A 16,833-nucleotide genomic window follows, 5' to 3' on the forward strand; every position below is an offset into this window, starting at 1 on the left:
TTTTCTGTTTGTACCCTTGTAATGTTGGAAAAACAATCTCCTTTGAGGCTCATTCTCCGGAGAATAAAAATCTTTCCTAAGGGTTTCCTTATCAATGCTAAAGTTGTCAGATAACATCATAAGGTTCCATAGAAGAGTATGTTGGGGATTGGATCGACTTTTGGTCGTCCTCTTGTTCTTGGTTGTAAGTTGTTCTAGGTATGCTAGAAGTAGTGTCTAATCCTTGGAGGTTTACAGTAAGGAACTGGTTATGTGACTCAGATCTGGTTAGTCCTACTGGAATTGAACGGGTTCTAACCGAAAAAGACCTTCTGGCTGACTCATATTCAGACCTAGAGGTTTCTATCCATGATGAAAAAGAATTTCTCCTATTGAAGGTTATCTCTACCTTTCCGGAGTTATCTTGTTTAATTTTTTCAATAATTGGAGCGGGTCGGGGATCAGACGGTGTGGCCTTCTCCATGACCCATTTTTCGGGGAGAGTTATTTCATCCCATTTTATTATTCTTTTTAAAGAAACGTTGGCTTTTGTCATATCAGTGATAAATAAGGTTGTTTCTCCCTTTTGTGGTTGCAATAGGACTCTAGATGCACAAGTATTCATGATCTTGTACTGGATCCTATAGATCAAAGCTGTTGGGATTGATCCTTCTTTCATGTCATGGCCATGGAAGTGGATGTTTAAGAACAGAGAGTCAAGAATGTTTCTGTCCATCAAACTCACTGTCTTGTTTGGATAACAATTAAAATATACTGGACCTTGACCTAGGCTGGTTTCCACTGTTCCAATTAAGGAGTCTTCAAATTTATTATGCCTAATATTCTTAGACACATTAAAAATATAAGATGAGGTATACGACACCACTGAAAGCGTAAAAGAAAAGTTGCGTAAACTTTATATATGTAATATAATATAATGCAGGAAGAAGTATACGCTTCAATCCAAACAGTTGAACTTTTATATAATAAAATAATATAATAAAGAGGTTGCAGCGTGCCAATTTTTTTTTTTAAAAAAAAACGCATCCCCTCATTATTGAAAACTAAGCTTTTGGTATATTATGTCAGTGTGCTTTGAATTATTCATTAAGATTAATCCTTTAGAAAGCGTAAACTTACGTTAGTGTGCTTAAATTATTTATTAAAATTAATTGTATATTTATTTTAGTAGTAAAGCATGTAATATTAAGCTAAATAATTTATGCACATTAAATTTAATGGTTAAGAGTTTATATGTTTCAAATATTGGATAATCATATGCATATAATATTTATTTAATTTTAAAGTTTTGTGTGTATGATTTATGACTTTATACATGCGAAATTATCTTGAATATTTTATGCAATATTATTTGGTTTATTTACATTATTTAGAATATTATCTAAATATTTAGTTCCTATTAAGATTGAATGTTAAGTGATTAATATAATTTTATTAAATTAGTGAATAGCCACAACATCTTTAATTGGGTAAAATTATATGTTAAATTTATAATTACATTAGAAATATTAATTGCGATTAATCATATGTAATGTGATGAGATCTACCCACAGGAATTTTGTTGTATTTGTATGATTAATTAAGATAAAATATTAGATTATATTTCTTAATTTACCCACAGGAACTAAGGAAAAGAACATGATTTAATAGTTTTATCGTAAAGTTGCATGATGAATCTAATTGAGTAGGACTTTAGCCCACAAGCAAGTTTTGTGTCACTAGATTCATATATTGAGACATGATTTGCATTGGCAAAACATGACATTTCTTTAGTCTTAAATTTTCTTAATGAGCATATGTGTTTGTTTGCAGTTTCACAATCTATGAATACTTCTTGTGACCTTCCCATATTGAAAGGTGATAATTATGAGGTTTGGAAGGAAAGAATTCTCCTTCATTTGGGCTGGATGGATATTGACTATGCTATAAGGAAGGATGAGCCACCGACTATTAATGAAACTAACAAACCTGATGTTGTTGACCTTTATGAAAAGTGGGAGAGATCTAATCATCTCTCCGTTATGTTCATAAAAACCAACATATCCGCTAGTATCCAGGGTTCAGTTGACCAGCATGATAAGGTCAAAGATCTATTGAAAGCCATTGATGAACAGTTTACGACCTTTGAGAAGTTGCTTGCTAGCACACTCATTATGCAATTCTCTTCCATTAAGCTTACTAGAATAAGAGGTGTGCATGAACATATCATGCGCTTAAGGGACATAGTGGCTCAGTTGAAAACCCTGGAAGTTACCATGTCTGAATCCTTCCTGGTACATTTCATGTTGTGCACCCTACCTCAACAGTATACACCCTTTAAAATCTCTTACAACACACATAAGGATAAATGGTCTATTAATGAACTGATGACCATGTGTGTTCAAGAAGAGGAAAGATTGATAATGGAAGAGGGTGAGAAGGTAAATTTGACTACTTCTACTTTTGGAAAAGATAGGAAGAAGTCTGTAGGCACCAATAAAGGAAGGATTCCAACTCAACCAACGATTAAAAAGGAGTCAAAGTGTTTCTTCTGTAAAAGGAAAAGACACATAAAGAAGGACGACCCCAAATTTAAAAATTGGTTTGAGAAGAAAGGTACACCATTTAATTTCATTTTTTATGAATCTAATATGATTAATGTGAATCATAATACAAGGTGGATTGACTCTGGTTCTACAATCCATGTTTCTAATACCTTGCAGGGTATGGAAAGCCTAAGGAAGCCAGTGGGAAGTGAGCAGTGCATCTACTCAAGGAGTAGGATGAGCTCGCATGTAGAGGCCATTGGAACGGGCGTCTTAGTTTTAAGTAATGGCTTTAAATTACATTTGGAGAAAGTTTTTTATGTTCCTAGTTTTTGTAAAAACTTAATTTTTGTTTCTAAACTTACACCTTTGAGATTCTATTTTAATTTTACAGACTTTGGTTTTAATTTACTGAATAAATATGAAATTATTGGTTGTGGTCAAATTGGTTGATGGTCTTTATTCGATTGAATTGAAAAGTGACACTACTTATACTTCTATGCACATTTCTGTTGGGTTAAAACAATGTATTGTGAATGAAGAATCCTCTATGTTGTGGCATTGGAGATTATGACATATCTCTATTGAGAGAATCAAGCGATTGGTAAATGAAGGAGTACTTAGTACTTTGGATTTCGCTGATTTTGAGGCTTGTGTAGATTGCATTAAGGGTAAGCAAACTAACAAGTCTAAAAAGGGTGCAAAGAGGAGTTCTAATTTATTAGAAATCATACATACAGACATATGTTGTCTAGACATGGATGCAAATAGTCCGAAATACTTCATAACCTTTATAGATGATTATTCATGATATATGTATCTCTACTTACTTCATTCTAAGAATGAAGCTTTAGATGCCTTTAAAGTTTTTAAGGCTGAAGTTGAGAAACAATGTGGAAAACAAATTAAGATCGTGAGATCAGATAGAGGTGGGAGTACTATGGTAGATACACAGAAGATGGACAAGCACCAGGTTCATTTGCGAAATTTCTTCAAGAACATGAGATTGTTGCCCAATACACTATGCCTGATTCTCCGGATCAAAATGGTGTGGCAGAACGAAGAAATCAAACCTTATTAGACATGGTGAGAAGCATGAGGAGTAATGTAAAGCTTCCTCAATTTTTGTGGATTGATGCTCTTAAGACGACTGCGTATATATTAAACCGAGTTCCAACCAAGGTTGTCTCAAAGACACCTTTTGAGTTATTCAAGGGTTGGAAACCAATTTTGTGACATATACGTGTTTGGGGATGCCCGTCTGAAGTAAGAATTTATAATCCACAAGAGAAGAAACTAGACCCTAGAACTATTACTGGGTATTTCATTGGATATGCTAAAAGGTCTAAAGGGTATAGGTTCTATTGTCCATCCCACAACATTAGGATTGTGGAATCAAGGAATGCAAAGTTTCTTGAAAATGACTTGATCAGTGGGAGTGATCAATTTCAGAACATTTCTTCTGAAAGGGATCACTATGAAGCTAAACCTTCTGGGACAAGTAATAGGTTGGTAGTCATTCCCACCCCTCAAGTTAAAATGGGTGTTAGGAAACCAGTGATTGAAGTTCCACAAGCTGTTGAAAGTGATCATGTAGATCAAGTTGTTTGTAAGGAACAACATGATGATATTGAACAAACTGGTGAAGAACCGGTTGAATAAGTTCCTCAACAGGATGATCAAGCAGCATTAAGAAGATCTACTAGAGTAAAAAGGATAACAATTCCTAGTGATTATGTAGTGTACATACAAGAATTAGAATATAACATTGGAGCCGAAAATGATCCAGAGACGTTTTCACAAGCCATGAGTTCTAAGGAATCAAATTTGTGGTATAATGCTATGAGGGGTGAGATGGATTCTATGGCATCTAACCAAGTTTGGGATCTTGTTGAGTTGCCTATTGGTGTAAAAGCCATCGGATGTAGACGGGTCTTCAAAACAAAGAAAGATTCAGAAGGCAACATTGAGAAACATAAGACAAGACTTGTTGCTAAAGGATTCACTCAAAGAGAAGGAATCGATTACACAGAGACCTTTTCCCCTGTATCTAAGAAAGACTCTCTTCGAGTAATTTTGGCATTAGTAGCTTATTTTGATCTTGAGCTGCATCAAATGGATGTGAAAACGATGTTCCTGAATGGTGATATAGAAGAAGAGGTTTACATGAAACAACCTGAGGGATTCTTATCTAGTGTTGGTGAGCACTTAGTCTGCAAGCTTAATAAGTCCATCTATGGATTGAAACAAGCCTCCTGCCAGTGGTATTTAAAATTTCATGAGGTCATTTCTTCATTCAGCTTTGAAGAAAATGTCATGGATCACTGTATATACCAAAAGGTCAGTGGGAGTAAGATTTGTTTCCTTGTATTATACGTAGGTGATATTCTGCTTGCGACTAATGATAAGGGTATGCTATATGAGGTGAAACAATTTCTCTCAAAGAACTTTGACATGAAGGATATGGGAGAGGCATCTTATGTTATAGGCATAAAGATCCATAGAGAAAGATCTTGAGGCATTTTAGGCTTGTCTCAAGAAACCTATATCAACAAAGTTTTAGAGAGATTTAACATGAAAGATTGTTCACCAAATGTAGCTCCTATTGTGAAGGGTGACAAACTTGCTTTGAGTCAGTGCCCCAAAAATGGTTTTTGAGCAAGAACACATGAAAAATATTCCATATGCTTTAGCAGTTGGAAGCCTTATGTATGCTTAGGTTTGCACTAGACCTGATATTGGGTTCGCTGTTGGAGTCTTGGGAAGATATCAAAGTAATCTAGGTATTGATCACTGGAAAGCTGCTGTTGCAACCTACTCTTCGACGGGAGGGTGGCGCGGAGCTCACAGGTGCGTCTTCCAAGAAAGGAAAATGCACGGAGTCGCCACCAATGTTTATTTGAGGAAAACATCGAAAAAATCGGAAAAGGTGTGGTCTACGAACTTTAAGTATGAAATGTTCGGGAGTTGTTTTTACGCACAGGGAAGGTATTAGCACCCCACGCGTCTGTCACAAGGGACGACAACCTTTAATCAAGTGTGCAAATATGACTTCGATTTGTTTTATTTTCCCTTTTTTACGTTTTTATGTTTTTTTATGCCTTTTATATTTTTTATCTTTTTGTGGTCGACAAGGGTGTTTCCCTCGCTCCTACGTATCCTCAATTGCGATGAGGAAATCAGACCTATGTAGTTCTTTTAAAACAAAACGTTGGTTAAGTTGTTTTTATCTTTTTTTCGCAAGATATATTTTAACCGAACAAAAGTCGTTTAAGGCGTTGGACCATTAAACGATCTTTTGATTTTTGGAAAGGAGAGAAACGTTAAGGCGTTGGACCATTAACGATCTCTTGGTTTTGAAATGAGAGAAACGTTAAGGCGTTGGATCATTAAAGATCTCTTGGTTTTTGAAAGGAAAGAAACGTTAAGGCATTGGACCATTAACGATCTCTTGGGGTGGTCAACAAAAGTGGGGTTTTTGCTCCTACATATCCTCAATTTGTGATGAGGAACTCAGACCTACGTAGTTCTTGCAAAAGCGGTAACGTTATGTGTTGATTTTATACTTTTGAACGGTCCATGTTAACCGATAAAAGCAAAGAGGATCGTTTAAGGCGTTGGACCTTAAAAACGGTTTCAAGTGATTTTTGCGGACAAAGCTTGATTTGTGAGTTGATTTTAGCCTTGGTTTCACTTTGGTTATTAGTCAATTAATTCAAGGAAACTTTCAAAAAAAAACGTTCGATTGATTTTTCTTGATTATTTTATTATTTTTTTTCAAGATATTTTGATTATTTTATTATTTTTTTTCAAGATATTTTGATTATTTTATTATTATTTTGCTTTTTTGGTTTAACCGAGGTTACAACGTGAACAATCAGTTAGATTTTGTTTTAACAGTGATTAAACGTCATTACAACACAAATGATCGGTTGAAATTCATTTTATCAATTATTAGGTGAGAAAACGGCTTAAATAAACGGTAAAAAACTCGTTAAAGCGAAAGAAAAGAAAACTGAAAGTAAGCGAAATGAAGATGAAAGCAAACAAAACAAGAAATGAATTGAAAGTCTTGGATTTGAACACTTACTGGTTGAAGAACGAATAATGAACGAAGAACGGACGAAGAACAGTGAAGAACGGAGGAAAATCTTCACAGATTTGCTTACGGAAACGTCTCGGAAGCATTACGGAAGCACTTCGATTCGATTTTTCTGCACGGAAACGTGTTTTTTTTACCCAAAATAGCCGAAATGCATAGTCTAGGGGTCATGAATATTTTTGAAACAGCCCCCCTCCCCTATTTATAGGGAAAAAGGGAGGTGTTTGCCGCCCAAAGGCTTCTTGAGGGAGATTTCTGAGCGCACCCCAATTACTAAGTTCACCCCTCCTTTTTTGTACTTTACAAAAAGGTTATGGAAGCCTTACGGAAGTGTTTTGGATTTGATTTTCATCTTTTTTTCTCTTCCCTTTCACCAATGTTAAGTGAAATATGCTTACCCAAGGTTTTCGGAAATTTTACGGAAGCCCCGAAAATCATTTTTCAACAATGTGGAGGAGCTTGCTCCCAGTTGTTTCCTCCTTAAGCAACCCAACTTCCAAAATGTTCTTAGGGCCTAGATTAGAATTGCTATTTACACCCCTATCTTGATAAGTTCACCCCCAATTTTTGTGTTTTTGGCTATTTTCTTTCTGAAATCTAACAAAACTTTACAAATTCCACCGCGATGTGTGTTAAGCCTTCCAAAGTGATCAACAATGGTCCTCGGATGAAATTAGAGTGTAACAGTTTATTTACACACACCCAACTTTGCTAAATACACTCTCATTTTCGTGTTTTTGACCGGTTTCTTCCTGAAACATCTTGGAACTTTATGAATTCCACAACGATGGGTGTTAAACATTTTGAGGTGGTTAAACGAAGGTCACATGCCGACAAACAATGGTCCCCGGACGAAATTAGGGTATGACAGCTGCAAAGAAAGTGATGAGATATCTTCAAGGAACAAAGGATTACATGCTCATGTACAGACAAACTGATTGTCTAAAAGTGATTGGCTACTCCGACTCAGACTTTGCTAGTTGTGTTGATTCACGAAGATCAACATCTGGTTATATTTTTATGTTAGCCGGTGGAGCTGTATCTTGGAGAAGTGCCAAGTAAACCTTAACTGCTACTTCCACTATGGAGGCTGAGTTCGTTTCCTGTTTTGAGGCTACCTTGCATGGTGTATGGTTGAAGAGTTTCACGTCTGGCCTTAGAGTTGTGGACTCTATTTCTAGGCCATTAAAGTTGTATTGTGACAACTTTTTTGCGGTGTTTATGACTAAAACCAAAAAAAGTGGAAGTCGAAGTAAGCACATCGACATCAAGTACTTAGCCATAAGAAAACGTGTTAAAGAAAAGAAAGTGGTCATTGAACACGTCAACACTGAGTTGATGATTGATGATCCTTTAATTAAAGGCATGCCACCAAAGAATTTTAAGGATCATGCAGTATGAATGAGACTTGGTTCCATGATGTAATTTCATTGTACGTACATTTTTTATTTTCAATGAAACTCGTATTCAGTTAGATATTTTCTCATATGGTTTTGTGCACATATTTATTTATTTCAAGAAAAATCATTCGGTTTAGATATAGAATAAACATATGGTTTATTCATTAAGTTGAGAGCTAGTAATGAAAGACTTGATATATTGTGGTACATGGAAGATATTACTCATAATCAGAGGACCTATCGCCATGACTCATATATTATGTTTCTTATTACGGTTGATGTTGAGTTAAATGGACCAAGTGGGAGAATGATGGAGGGCCCATGTTCAAGCTTTATTTTTCCCCACGTTTCACGTTCTGTTTTAGTTATTTCTCATTGAAAATTTTGGGAATTTTGTTATTTCTGTATCTGGTCCATTTTCCATCCACATTCAACCCCCTTATCATTGCCACCTTTAGTAACAAACTCACATACCTATCCTCAAGCCCACGTTCTGATAACAAGTTGGTTGAACTCTGTGATGGACAGACTCTATAAATAGGACATGGTGTTCTCAGTTTTGTATCACCAAACCCACTTTTCTACTCACAAAAATACACCATCTATTCAAAGCGAGTAAGGGTCTGGAAGAACAAAACTGCCTTCAGGTTCGTGTATGCGCTGCTTTGTGTTCGATTTGCAATGACTGGAGGTACGCTCGTAATATTTAATTTCCGCTGTTTGATTTGAATATGACATTTAAATTGATTTGCATGTTTAGATCAATATCTGTATATTTTTTTATCAGTTTTACCATCTAAATTGGCACAAGAAGAGAGCACACCAGAACAAGTAACCTCATTAGGCTTCACCAAACCGTCCACCACATCCTTATGAATCATCATCTTCCTGAAAAACCGAATTGAGGCATCGAAATTCCCATTCAAAGCAAAACTATCCACAATTGTCCATGAGAAGACATCCCTTTGCGACATGCGTTCAAAGAGTGCCACAACAGCCTCTATGTCCCCATTCATGGAGAAAGCATTGAGCGTTAGTGTACCCAACAATGCAAAATAGTCACTTTGACCTTAAAGGTTTATGCAAACCTCTCAGATATGATATAACAACAATGCCCTAATGGATATTATTAGTTAAACAAATATACCATAACATAACATCACATTTGAAATATATTATTAATTAATTATATCTCTCAAATATAACAGCAATGTCACAGATATTATTAGTTAAACAAATATCACGATTGAAATATACTATTAATTAATTATTTTGAAAACAAAATTATGTTAGTTATTAAAATTGCACCTGACCATTGTTCTAACTTAAATCATTAACCAAGAATTTGTGAATGAAGGACAGACAAAAAGGCCATCCTTGAGGGTTTGTGAATGAAGGACAATGCTCAAAGGGAGAGGTGAAAATTTGAGAAGAGGAGGGAACGTGTGACTATTGAGTTTGACTTGGTTTGCTAGCATGTGAGTGAAAATGAGAAGAGCCTTGTTGTGGTTGTGAATGTGATATGCACAGATGAGGGCATTGTAGAGAAGAGTAGGTATCCATGGAAGGGATACTGATGATGGAACATTTTGGATGGAGGTGACCATTGGAGATTATAAGGGAATGGATTTGTTTTGGAAGCTTCTTGTACTTTTGTGTAAGTTGTAAGAAAAACTCTCCTAAGTAACTCATAAGACTAACAACATCAGAAAGTTGGAGACCCAATTGGGGGATTGGACAAAGATTGTGGCTTTTGGTCTTCAATTGCGTTCAGAAACTACAAAAAATTGAGAATCTTCACTTTCGAAAGGTCACAACGTGAAATTAAGAGAACCAAAAAAAAATAAAAAATTGTCAATCATGCTAAATACCCAATTGAGCAATTGGATAAAAGCTTGTTGCTTTTGGCCTTAAATTGTGTTTGGGAACAAGAAAAAATGATTTTTTTATTTAATTGAAACCAAAAAATTGGAACATGAAACGATGCGTTTTGGTGTGTTTGTTTGGTTCCATGTTGGTGTTTTTCTATATATAAAAAAAAACACGTGCTTTAGTGTAGTATTGGCGAATGGACGCTATTAGGAGTGGTAATTGGGGGTTCTGGCAGTGGAATCCGTTACCGCAGTCTCGACGGCGTCATATTCGCTCCAAGTCGGGTTCGGCGGATGCGACCGGTGGAGGCGGTTACCGATTTCTGGCGAAGCAGGCAGTGACCGCCGCGTCCCTAACCCTCACCGGCGACACAATCCCTCAACTCAGCAACCATTGGAGGAAAGCAAAGGAAGGTGGTGGCAGTTAGGGGTGGGAATAGGCCAGGCCGGCCTATAGGGGCCTACGACCTGACCTACATAAAGTCTGGCCTGAACTTGCCTATTTAATTAAAAGGTTGGACTCAGGCTTTTTTAAAAGCCTATTAAATTAAATAGATCAGGCTTAGGCTTATTAAAAAGCTTTATAAGCCTGATAGGCCGGCCTACATATATATATATATATATTATTTTTTGGATACAATTAATTTTTTTTTAAACTACCAGACTTTGATTACACATTACTGCTCCATAACTTCTATTCCTATAATCAAGGACTTTAATTACAGTGTGAGTCATATGCCTTTTTATATTCCTCATTATTTTGATTGACTTTCCTTTTTCTTTAACTTTCCTATTACGTCCATACTCCATAAAATATTAAAATTTATTGTGAAGAAGACTTTTAAAAAGGCTATCAGGCCAGGCCAGACTTTTAAAAAAGTCAGGCCGAACCAAAATAAAAGTCTTTGATAGACTATAGGCCAGGCTCAGGCCTCAAAGATTCATCGTAGGCTAGGCTTAGGCCTTTCAAAGCCTGGCCTGGCCTGACCTATTCCCACCCCTAGTGGCAGTGTCTCTCAGGTTAGTACAAAAGATTGTATCTTAGTGATTGTTAATTATATGAAGGGAAGAGAGAGAGAAAAAAAATGGGTGTGAAATGTGTGTGTGAAAATTAGAGCTGAATTTTTTTTTTTTTTGGGTTAGATTGTTAGTTTTGTTAACAAGAGGAATCGAATACACAACCTCTCTTTTTTCCTTCTTTGTTAACCATCTAACCCACCTTATATCTCCGGACTGAAAATTTATCATGCTACTACTTTCTTGTAAAGGGTGGTTAGTTACTTAATTTTACATGAAACTAGTATAGTCTGTTAGTACTACTTTGAATTTGAAAAGAAATTTTGCATTTTCACAGCTTTTCTGATGGAAAATTAGTACAATGCATGAAGGTTCCCGACTGAAATTTGTTCTATTTTTGGTGTTTCAGTGATCTACTACCATTCTTTGTAGTGTTACTGTTTATATATTTGGTTTCACCTACAAACGTAAGAAAGATAAATTTATTTATAAGTTGAGAACTGTATCTATGTTTTTCTGGTCACAATTTGATACTTTTTTAGTTTTTTTATCTGGTCTGAAACTATGATCCGCATATCCAATTCAACCATGGGATTGTTTTAATAATATATACAACATGTGTAATACACATATCTAGATATGTATAAAAAATTATAAACATAATAAATCAATATATAGTTTACAATTATGCAAATCCAAATTAAGAACATGCTTCTTGAACATTACTATAAACAAAATCAAATTTATAAATCATTGGCATCATAAATCCTTCATATTATTGCCTACAAATAGGAATAGTATCAATTTCGTTCCTTTCTTGAGATCATCCATAAAGAGGAGAATTTCCATTTTTTGATTCATTAAGGGACAATGCTCTTTTGTTTTTATATTATAGATTATACATCCTTCTATGTCTCATATATAGCTATATTAGATTTTCGTAACTTTTTTCAAAGGGTCGGATAATTTATAGATACATATTGATGAAGTATCCAAGAGCATTGGTATCAAATAATTTTTAGATATGGATACATGAAGTAAATATAAGAACCAGAGTTTCATATGTCAGAAACCTAGCGCAATGTGGTTTGATAACATTGAGATGGTGGATGAGAGCTGATATGTTTTTTCTATGCAGTAATATTGCATATTAAAGATACTTTGGGGGGTTTGTTGTTAACCAAAAAGGGCTGTTATAGGATGACTTGTGGAGACACCTTTCAGAACTTGATTGGCTGCGTGCTCGGCGAATGACTTCATATGGATTCCTTTTATATGGTCCTGGTTCTTATGCCTGGTACCAGTGCCTTGACCACTTTCTCCCCAAACCAACAGTCCAGAATCTAATGTTAAAGGTACTATGCTTTATAGTTATATTTAATTTAATCTATAGGAGCTAGCAGGAGTTAAGGATAGTGGTGATACTTTCTATGTTATCTTTGTTTCTTCTTCGTCTTCTTCCCTTATGGCAGGTTTTACTAAACCAGATTGTGTTAGGTCCATGTGTCATTGCTGTTGTTTTTGCATGGAATAATTTATGGCTAAGGAAGCTCTCTCAGCTTCCAGAAAAATACAGAAGAGATGCTTTTCCAACGTTACTTTATGGTACAAACCTTGTTGCCTAATTGATATTTATCATAACTTATTGATGCATATTTCATACGGGTTGATGCTAGCCTTTCTCTCTAATTTGTCTCTGCAGGATTTAGATTCTGGATCCCAGTCACTGTATTAAATTTCTGGTGTGCATCTTTATATCCTTTAATTAATCTTCTACTTATGTTTACAATTTTCCTTTTTCTATTGAGTAAGTGTGCCTTTTGAAAATCCCAATAACAATGCAAAAACAAAAAAAATCCCCTTTCCAAGTTGCCATAGAAAATGCTCTTTTATAAATGAGAGAGGCATTTTCACAGAAAAAATCCTGATGTTGTGGTCTTTCAGTTTTTTAATCAACAGTTTTAACAGAAAAAATCCTGCCTAGGTTAGCTTTGCTATTCTTAGCCGGTCCCAAGCCCGGATAAAAGGAGAGGGTTGTGTTAGGCTTTCGACGGCCAACGTAAAACTTTGTCGAATCTCTATGACATGGATCAATTACGTAATAATGTGAATGCTAGGTCGTTGCCCGGAAGCAACGCGCTGTATGGCTCGAGTACAGTGTCAAAAGAGTAAGGGCCGCTGCATCGCCGCCCGGATGTAGTGAAAAGTAAGCAAGGGTTCCCACATTTTCGTGAACAGGTGTGGGTAAAGAAGCTAGTTCATGACAGGAGGATTCGCTTTGGTACATGGAATATAGGCACACTTACTGGAAAATCTATGGAAATAGTGGATGTTATGGTGAGGAGAAAGATCAATTTTATGTGCCTACAAGAAACTAAGTGGACAGGTCAAAAAGCGAAAGAATTAGACAACTCGGGATTTAAGCTGTGGTATACGGGAAAAATCAGATTAAGAAATGGGGTAGGGATTATTGTGGACAAGGAGTGGAAGAAGGATGTCGTGGATGTAAGAAGAGTAGGAGATCATATCATAGCCTTAAAAGTGGTAGTGGGACAGGACACCTTTAATGTTATTAGTGGGTACGCACCTCAGGTTGGGTTAGCAGAACACTTTAAGGTAAAATTTTGGGAGGATCTAGAAGGGGTACTTCAGGATATACCCCAAGGAGAGAAAGTTTTCCTAGGAGGGGATCTCAATGGACATGTAGGTAGCGTGACTAGAGGTTTTGAGGGGGTGCATGGGGGTTTTGGCCTAGGGGAGATGAATGGGGAGGGTAAATCCATCTTGGAGTTTTCGGAGGCTTTGGATCTTTCTATAGCCAATACATGGTTTAAGAAAAGAGCGGAACATCTTATCACTTACAAAAGTGGAGGGACATGTTCTCAGATAGATTTCTTCCTTATCAGGAAGTCTGATAGGAAGTATTGCTTGAACTGTAAAGTTATCCCGGGAGAGAGCTTGACTACCCAACATAGAGTTTTGGTCATGGATGTAAGAATTAGAGATAGGGCAAAGAGAAGAAGTCCTATGGTAGCACCAATGATCAAATGGTGGCACTTGAAGGGTGAGAAACAAGGAATCTTCCAACAAAAGATATGGGTGGAAGGCGTATTTCCACAACTTATTTAATGATGGATATGGATATGACTCTAGCAGTCTAGACACAAGAGAAGAGGACCGGAACTATAAGTACTATCGTCGGATTCAGAAACAGGAAGTAAAGGAAGCGTTGAAAAGAATGAGTAACGGTAAGGCGGTGGGGCCAGACAACATACCTATTGAAGCGTGGAAAACTCTTGGAGATAGAGTTCTTGAGTGGCTCACCAAACTCTTTAATGAAATTATGAGGTCAAAACGCATGCCGGAGGAATGGAGGAGAAGCACGTTAGTGCCAATCTATAAGAACAAGGGGGATATACAAAATTGTGCAAATTATAGGGGAATCAAGCTCATGAGTCATACCATGAAATTATGGGAAAGAGTGATCGAACGGAGATTAAGAAAGGAGACTCAAGTTACTGAGAATCAATTTGGTTTCATGCCGGGAAGGTCGACCATGGAAGCGATCTATTTATTACGGCGGGTGATGGAGCAATATCGCATGGACCAACAAGACTTGCACTTGATTTTTATTGACTTGGAGAAAACGTATGATAGAGTGCCTAGAGAGATTTTGTGGAAAGCTCTAGAGAAGAAAGGGGTTAGGGTTGCATATATTCGAGCTATCCAAGATATGTATGATAGGGTATCGACTAGTGTTAGGACACAGGGTGGAGAGTCAGACGATTTTCCCATCACAATTGGTTTGCATCAAGGGTCAACCCTTAGCCCCTACCTTTTTACCTTAATTCTGGATGTCCTCACGGAACAAATCCAAGAGATAGCGCCGAGATGCATGCTTTTTGCAGATGACATAGTCCTCCTTGGAGAGTCGAGGGAGGAGTTGAATGAGAGGTTGGAAACTTGGAGACGAGCTCTAGAAACACATGGTTTTCGCCTAAGCAGAAGCAAATCGGAGTATATGGAATGTAAGTTCAACAAAAGAAGGAGGGTTTATAACTCAGAGGTGAAAATAGGAGACCATATTATCCCTCAAGTCACACGGTTTAAATATCTTGGGTCTGTAATACAGGATGATGGAGAAATTGAAGGGGATGTGAATCATCGCATTCAAGCAGGATGGATGAAATGGAGAAAAGCATTGGGGGTGTTATGTGATGCAAAGGTACCGATCAAGCTAAAGGGAAAGTTTTATCGGACTGCGGTAAGACCGGCGATTTTGTACGGAACAGAATGTTGGGCGGTCAAGAGCCAACATGAGAATAAAGTAGGTGTAGCGGAGATGAGGATGTTGCGGTGGATGTGTGGTAAGACTCGACAGGATAAAATTAGAAACGAAGCTATTAGAGAGAGGGTTGGAGTAGCGCCTATTGTAGAGAAGATGGTAGAAAATAGACTTAGGTGGTTTGGGCACGTAGAGAGAAGACCGGTAGACTCTGTAGTGAGGAGAGTAGACCAGATGGAGAGAAGGCAAACAATTCGAGGCAGAGGAAGACCCAAAAAGACTATAAGAGAGGTTATCAAAAAGGATCTCGAACTTAATGATTTGGATAGAAGTATGGTACTTGATAGAACATTATGGCGGAAGTTGATCCATGTAGCCGACCCCACCTAGTGGGATAAGGCGTTGTTGTTGTTGTTGTTGTTTTTTTTTAACAGAAAACCTCTATAAGTATACCTGTAGTCTTGGTTGCATGTAGAAATGCTCCAATCCATAGTGCAAAATTCTTGATTTATAGAATATAAGTAACAGATTATACTCCACTTTTTAAATCCCTAGATTGGGATGTTATTCTTCAAGGAGACCTGAGATCATGTAGGTATAACTGCGATGAACCTTACTAATTTTGATCATACTTGCTCTAGCTTTCAAATATCTTTATAATAATCTAGTTATTTATGGTTTGAATTGTTTAGATTGCAAGTCTTACATTCATTGGCTGTTTTTATGCTGTATGTATAGGGTGGTTCCTCTTCAAGCCCGAGTGGCTTTCATGTCAATGGGCTCAGTATTTTGGAATTTCTACTTGTCATCAACAATAACCAAGTAAAATGCATTGTGTACAATTTTTACATTGAGGTATGTTATGAATTCATGATTATTTTCACCTTTTTGAGTGGTTACAACTTATAACATCAAGCCTTGTCTTTGTAGATTAATCAAAAGTCTAATAGCTTTTGGTGAGGAAAGTTGTGGAGGATATGACTTGGATGTTACCATTTGTGTGCCGTGCAGGGGATTTTGCTTGCTGAATAGCTTTTGATATCATAGGCTATGATACATTTTTCCTTCATTGCTGACAATTGTAATATTTATCATTCATATGAAAAGTTATAATGTAGTTGTTAGCTTTCAAGAATGTATTGTTTTTTATGGATAATTGTTGAATACTTGAATCTGAATATCGGAAGACCAAAATAATGTGCACTGTGCCAGTTTTTCAAGTGTCACCCTTGGAGTGGCATTACAACACTTGTATGTTACCAAAATATTTTTTTTCTTTGTTTAACTTTTGCACAAAAGAAATAGAAGACAATGTGTAAATCTTAGATTGACATTGTAAAAATCATATACATGTGGGTAAGGAAAAAAAAATCGGATTGAAAAGAAAAAGGTTAAAAGCGGATAGAATGCTGAATTTTAGTAAGATCAAATTAAATTGAAACTTATTTACTTCAACATTAAAACTTTTAGTAAATTATTCTTTTAAATGCCAATTTTTAGAATTTAACTGTTTGGATTCTATACATTAGTTTTCACAATATTTCATTAAATAATGTTTACATTATTTATTCCAAACCCATTATTTTAAAAAAAAGATTCTAAGTAAATCTTCCTAGATTGAGCTTCAGTTTTT

General features: G+C 36.3%; 1 protein-coding gene across 1 annotated transcript; it reads left to right on the plus strand.

Moving 5' to 3' along the window:
- Nucleotides 1–11,996: 11,996 nt before the first annotated feature.
- Nucleotides 11,997–16,446, plus strand: LOC114378722 (protein Mpv17-like). The gene is made up of 6 exons (XM_028337356.1): nucleotides 11,997–12,020; nucleotides 12,115–12,270; nucleotides 12,388–12,520; nucleotides 12,618–12,657; nucleotides 15,939–16,055; nucleotides 16,131–16,446. Exons 1-5 carry the CDS (start codon nucleotides 11,997–11,999, stop codon nucleotides 16,024–16,026), a joined length of 441 nt encoding a protein of 146 aa, XP_028193157.1. The 3' UTR covers nucleotides 16,027–16,055; nucleotides 16,131–16,446.
- The last annotated feature ends 387 nt before the right edge of the window (nucleotides 16,447–16,833 follow it).

This window comes from Glycine soja, chromosome 12 (assembly GCF_004193775.1).
Source record: "Glycine soja cultivar W05 chromosome 12, ASM419377v2, whole genome shotgun sequence".
Lineage (NCBI taxonomy): Eukaryota > Viridiplantae > Streptophyta > Magnoliopsida > Fabales > Fabaceae > Glycine > Glycine soja.

Coding starts and splice junctions, on each gene's coding strand:
- LOC114378722 (XM_028337356.1), top strand. CDS start 11,997: ATGTGGTTTGATAACATTGAGATG. Junction 12,271..12,387: donor TCCAGAATCTAATGTTAAAG/GTACTATGCTTT, acceptor CCCTTATGGCAG/GTTTTACTAAACCAGATTGT. Junction 12,521..12,617: donor TTTTCCAACGTTACTTTATG/GTACAAACCTTG, acceptor TTGTCTCTGCAG/GATTTAGATTCTGGATCCCA.